Genomic DNA, 6,478 nt, shown 5'->3' with positions numbered 1-6,478 from the left:
TTTAAAGTCTATTGTTTGCTTAGGTCTATTTTATTACCACAAAAAATTATCAGATTATCGTCAGAATAATCAACTGATTACTCGAAATACCAAAATAATCGTTAGTGACAGCCCTAAGGGATGTATTACCCATTTTTGCTTGTTGATCTTAAAACTTAAGTTTTAAGTTCAACTTTGTAAGATGAATGTTACCATTTTGAGGTCTAAGTGGATTTCATTTTAAGATGATTTTTGAGCATTGTTATGCCTTTTTGTAAATGTAGCCAAACCTTTTTGTAAAATACAAAACTGTTGACAGAAAAATAGATTTATAATTACAATATTTTACTGCACTTTAAAAAACAATGCTGTTCAATACAGTGCTACATTTTCATTATGTTTTGTACCATAAATCTTATTAAAACTAGTAATCCCACTTGTGTGTGCCCTAGTTTATTTTTCAACACGTGTTCATTCTTGCAAACATATTTCGGCTCAGTAATTCACATTCTCACTGTGCTCATGTCAACATTTTTAACATTTTTAGACATAACAGCAAAACATGTTCAAATATAAATCACATGTACTTGCTTGAGGATGATGTTCCAGCTTTCAAATACAAAAAAAGCAACTTAAAAAGGTGAACATCATATTTATTGCAATAAATCAGTTACAGTTATTTCTGCATTCAAAATGTATAACAAGATGCTCCCACCTCTCATTGTGACACAAAGAATTGCAGAGTCTGCACAATTAAAAAACAACAATCCCCAAATTTATAAAAACTACTTACGGCAGCATGTAAATAATATTAAACGATAAATGTTATCAGTTAAATTTTAGTTTTCTATTAAAATAGTACATATTAAAATACCTGTTATTAAAGATATCTCCATAATGCAGTGTTTATGAGATACAGCTGGGCTTTATTTTATAGATTATACTTTGGGTGGGGCTGTGGAGGACTCTTTTTCACTGTCAACTCGAGCATCAGATATCACGTCTGGCACACGCAGAATCATCCCATCCAGATCTTTCCTCAAACACACCTGACAGCCCAGACGAGATCTGAAAGATGTACATGCAAAAAAGAAATCTGAAGATTTTCCATGAATATTCATATCAAGCCAAATCATGAACTGCTATAACAGAAAATGAAAAAGATGTGCACTTTTTAATGTACATGCGCCTTTTAAAGGAATAGTTAATCCAAAAATGACAATTCTGTCATTAATTATTTACCCTCAAGTTGTTCCAAACCCCTAAGACTTTCGTTTATTACAGTTGAACCACTGGAGTAACATGGACTAACTTATGATGTTTTCGCTACCTTTCTGGGCCTTCAAAGTGAAAGTCAATGGAGGGACAGAAACCTCTCGGATTTCAATTAAAATATCTTCAACTGTGTTCCGAGGATGAATGAAAGTCTTAGGGGATTGGAACAACTTGAGGCCGAGTAATTTATGACAGAATTGTCATTTTTGGATGAACTGTCCCTTTAAGGTGAAGTCAGTAATTCTACGGCAAGTGTTGGAATCATATGGAAGTGGGTTTCAATCACAAACAGATAACTCTGCCTCTAACTCACTCCACTGGTTGGGCCAATGTTACAGTTATGGGCTGGTCACAATGCTCAAACAAACAGAGCAATGATAGTGAGCTAGTGTTTACATTTACAGGGGAATCAAACTATGAATGGCTTACTAATTGTTGTCTCTGCATACATAGAATAGGAAAGTGTATTTAAACATCAATAGACACATTCTTCATCTTTAAATACAAAAATATCAACAGCTATTGCATGGCCTTTGAAGACTATTTTAAAATGATCTGTGATCATGATTTGTTCACTCACGTGTCTGTAAGCCCATAAGCCAAGTCCAGCATGTCCATTTCCTCGTCAGAAACAGCTCCAAGCTTCTTATAAACGCCCTCCTCGAAAATAAGGTGGCATGTAGAGCAGGCCAAAGTTCCCTCACATGCACCTAGTTCAACAACCCAAAAGACACACAAAAATATTAGCCTGCAACAAGACTCACAGTCACTTACATTACCATGACAAGCATTCAAATGTTTCTCTAGCTGTTTACCTCGTTTTACCTTTGGATTACATACAAAAAGTCCTGTAAAGCTTTAGTCTGTTCATGATGACCAAATCATTTTTGCCTTTCTATATCACTCGCATACGTTTACTTTTGCTTTTTTTGAGTCAACCTGCAGTCTTCATAGACAGTACACAATATGCACTGGAAAAATGTTTTGTCAGGTAAAAATGTCTTTCATGTGGATTCATTAAAATCATAAATATTATTTAATACGACCTGAATCAACCTGACTACAATAGGTGACAATGCCATTTTAAGGATCAGAGCAGGAAGAAACTGCATGTTTTTACTTTTTATAGTGTGTGAAGGAAAAAATGTATAGTTGTCTGAACAAATAAAACTATGTACAATATTTTTAAACCACTTACCAAATCCATCAATATCTAGATCATTGTTAACAACAACATCGAGCAGTGATTCTCCAGTTAAAGCTTTCACCGTAATCCTTTTTCCATCTCGATTCAGAAAGTGAACTGTCACCTTCTCCTCAGCCCTGCACAGAGACATTTTTAAGACTTAAAGTGCAAAGATGAAGCCATCATCATCATCATCATAAGTGCTATATGAAAAACCTAGAACAATGATTTGTTGTATCCTTAAGCACCTTTTGCTAAAAACTTTGGCTAAACCTCTTGATGTTGTTGTTAATCATTGTTTAAGAAGCCAATGGATTTCCCTTGGAATGTAGATTCCTGAAAAGTTTCACAGTTTTATCCCATTTCATTCAGACTTTCCCTGACATACCTCTGTTTTTCATTTTCAGGAAATTTTAAATAACAGCTAGCGTCTGTGCTGAATGGAATAATGAGTAGTCATCTACGGTTCAATACACAACTACAACAATATCCTGAGCATGAATTCACCTAAGCTCTAGTAAAAACCCTCCTGAGAAAAGACGATTTATGCATGGAGGCTTAAACACAAAGAGGGAGCATGGAGGGGATTTAGGTGCAGTGGCCTTCAGTAGGCAAAAGATGATATTTGGAAAAATGTTTGCTTATTTTGCCCATATACAGTACTACATTTTGGACTAATACAGAAGTCCTTTGAGGTCACTTTTAATACAATCAGCAATCATTTGAGATAAAAAGAAAAATAACTTGCATTTGTATGTAATGAGAGAGAGAGAGAGACCACACTACATGCAAAATTTTTGGTTCAATCGGACTGAATTCATTCCGATTGATGACTCTGAATGTAGTGTTTACATGAACGTTAAATAAAGTGATCGGGTTGATGTGCGTGTTTATATGTCACAAACTTTTCAAACAAAACGAAAAATCAAGAATTTGGCTTCATTTTTCGTTTTTACGTTCAGGGATAGAAAACAAATAAGCAACTTGAATATTCGATCTCTACATGTGGGCGGGAATGAAACGCCCCTCTCCGCTGATTGGCCAACCAAACATTTAATAGTCCTAAAAAAACACAGCTTCTATGGATTCTTAACGTGTTTATTTCTACTACATTTTATCTCTTTCTCTTCATCAAACAGCCAGATTAACGAATGGCCTTAAAAAAAACATAATAATAGTTCTCCGCTTCTATTGATTCTTAACATGTTTATTTCTACTACATTTGATCTCTTTCTCTTCATCAAACAGCCAGATTAATGAATGGCTTGACACAAACCGTACCTAGGTAGATCCTTTGGTCCTTTGGCACACCGCCTGATCTATTATAGCTAACTATCAAAATCTGTGTGGCAAAGCTGCGCAACACACTGCAGCGCGGGGAGAATGTATTGTAGTGAAGCACAGACCACTATCAATTTATGTGAACATACAGTCATAACTTTTGTGTTAGACAATACACTGCGTTTTAGACAAAGGAGGAACTTAAATAATATGACAGATATGAAAAGAAATGACTTCGTGTAATTTACCTTCACAGCACATCTATTTTTTTTTTGTTTTATTCCTAGAGCACTTTCTAGAAATTTAGGAAATCATATGTTGTTATCCCACTGGCATGGGACTATTTGTTCGTCAGAGTGCTTGTTTCAGTGATTGAATTTAGTGAAATGTGAATTTGACGTCATGATTTGAAGGTGAACTCGTTTGAGTTATAAGAACATATCCAAACCCTGAAATAACACTTCGAACAATAAGCCAGTGTCATCAGTGTCAGAAATTAACTTTCCCATAAGGGGCAACTGATTTTCAGATTTTTATTTATTTTTTATTTTTTATTTTTTTTTATGTTTTACCTTTTGTATGTCATCTTTAATGTTAAATTCTTACATCAAATAAATTAGAATAATATGACAATAGGCTGTTACCAATTAAATCAGTATTCAGTGATATAGAACCTGCATCTGAAGATGCTTTTAGATGGATTTAATTTAATGCTGATCAGATGGCTGTACGTGCATTTACACAGCAATTACAAACGTATAATGAAATGAGATTAATGTTTTATACAACATTTTTAATACAGAAATATGAATAAAATGAAATGATACTTGAATTATGAAAGTAATATCGCCACTAGGTGGCGGTAAGTCACTGTGTTAATAAAGGAGCCTTTTATTCAATCAATTCGTTCAAAATGCTTCATTCATTCATTTAGGAATAAAATCAAGCGGCTGTCTATAATAATTGGTAATTGCATTGGTATGCCATCAGTTAGCTGGCCAATACTCAATATTAATTAAATAAACTCAGTTTATTGTCTAAAACTACCTATGTTCACATAATTAATAGTGGTCTGTGCTTGTCTACAATACATTCTTCCCACGCTGCAGTGCATCGCACAGCTTTGCCACACAGATTTTAATAGGTGGTTAGCTATAATAATTCAGGCGGTGTGCCAAAGATGTAGACTAGTAGGTAGTTGTGAGTGCAGGTGCGAAGTAAATTAATAATTATGAGATAAACTAAAACAAAAAATGAAGCCAAATTCTTGATTTTTCGTTTTGTTTGAACAAATGAAGATTTCAATATTAAATAAAAAAAACGAATGATACCCTGGAAGATACCCTGATTGTGTTTCCGTGAAGGTTTTTCAGTTTGATTGAGCCGTCAATCCGATTACAAATTGATTATTTGGTTGCATGTAAACGTAGTGTATAGGGATATGCCGGTATCAAATTTTCATGTTGCGATTAATTGCTAATGCTTTTATTACGGTATACGAAGAACGCGCGCAGGTGGAAATATCAATAGAAAGTCTCTTGTCCAGTCAGATTAGAAAATCAGATTACAACTAGGCTAACTGTTATACATATAGGCTAACGATAGCCTAACGATCTTATTGTCAGGTTTATGTTCTGTTATGTGGACCGTTATTTTGTCATTCTCTTCTATTTACTTCACTTCCTGTTTCAACGCTATTTGGTTTCGGTTTCATTGTCTTCTGAATATGACCTCGTTAGTTATATCGTAACACATACACACAAATTATATATATATATATATGTGTGTGTGTATGGCGGTAATACCGCATACCGCGCTATTGAGCCACTCAAAATTACCGCAAGGGAAATTCCCTCACCGCGACAGCCCTACTCAACAGTAATACTTGTAATATATGTGACACTGGAGCACAAAACCAGTCATAAGTAGCACAGGTATATTTGTAGCAATAGCCAACAATACATTGTATGGGTCAAAATTATCAATTTTTTTATGCCAAAAATCTTTAGGATATTAAGTAAAGATCATGTCCATGAAGATATTTTACAAATTTCCTACCATAAATATATCAAAACTTTATTTTTGATTAGTAATATGCATAGCTACGGACTTTCTTTTGCACAACTTTAAAGGCGGTTTTCTCAATTTTTTGATTTTTTTGCACCCTCAGATTCCACATTTTCAAATAGTTGTATCTCGGCCAAATATTGTCCTATCCTAACAAACCATTAGGGCTGCAACAACTAATCGATAAAATCGCTTATTATCGCTTATGAAAATCATCGACAACGATTCTCATTATCGATTAATCGGGTCTGCCCACAGTGCACGTCCAACGGAGTTTACATACTTGTCCAACTTCAGCCGGTCGCGTCAAATTAAAGCACTGAATTACTTATTTCTATGGACAAAATGCATCTAAAATAATGGAGGAAACAAAATGAGATGCTGCAGGGGAGTTACGTGATCCAAGCTACCCAAAACATGAGAATTATTTATTTTAAGCTTTAAGCTAATGCATTAGCGTAATGGCTTGCCCTGTCAGGCGCTCTAACAGATGCGTGTGCGTCCTCAGCACAAAAAAACTTTCAGTTAACGGTCATTCATATCCTTATGTATAAATGTCACAAATTCACGCGAGCATTTCCATTTTTGCATAAAGGTCCGTCCTGACAGTCTGTGTTAAATTTTAATCTTTACTGAATGAGCGCCAGAGCGGCAGGCGCGTGCACGCGCGTCAGACAGACGGAAAACAGA

The 6,478-nt window shown here is 34.9% G+C and overlaps 1 protein-coding gene across 1 annotated transcript in view; it reads right to left on the bottom strand.

Moving 5' to 3' along the window:
* Positions 1–417: 417 nt before the first annotated feature.
* Positions 418–6,478, bottom strand: part of fdx1 (ferredoxin 1) — an 8,975-nt gene continuing 2,914 nt past the window's right edge. The window contains exons 2-4 of the mRNA XM_016509665.1: positions 2,453–2,577; positions 1,835–1,964; positions 418–1,047 (exon numbers count right to left, since the gene is read on the bottom strand). Coding sequence (XP_016365151.1) covers positions 918–1,047; positions 1,835–1,964; positions 2,453–2,577 — 385 coding nt within the window. The 3' untranslated portion in view covers positions 418–917. The remainder of the gene's footprint in view (positions 1,048–1,834; positions 1,965–2,452; positions 2,578–6,478) is intronic.

Source organism: Sinocyclocheilus rhinocerous, unplaced genomic scaffold (genome assembly GCF_001515625.1).
Source record: "Sinocyclocheilus rhinocerous isolate Xijiao unplaced genomic scaffold, SAMN03320098_v1.1 scaffold2369, whole genome shotgun sequence".
Taxonomy (NCBI): domain Eukaryota; kingdom Metazoa; phylum Chordata; class Actinopteri; order Cypriniformes; family Cyprinidae; genus Sinocyclocheilus; species Sinocyclocheilus rhinocerous.
Note: the sequence above shows the minus strand (reverse complement) of the source record. Positions and strands in the feature narration are given on the sequence as shown.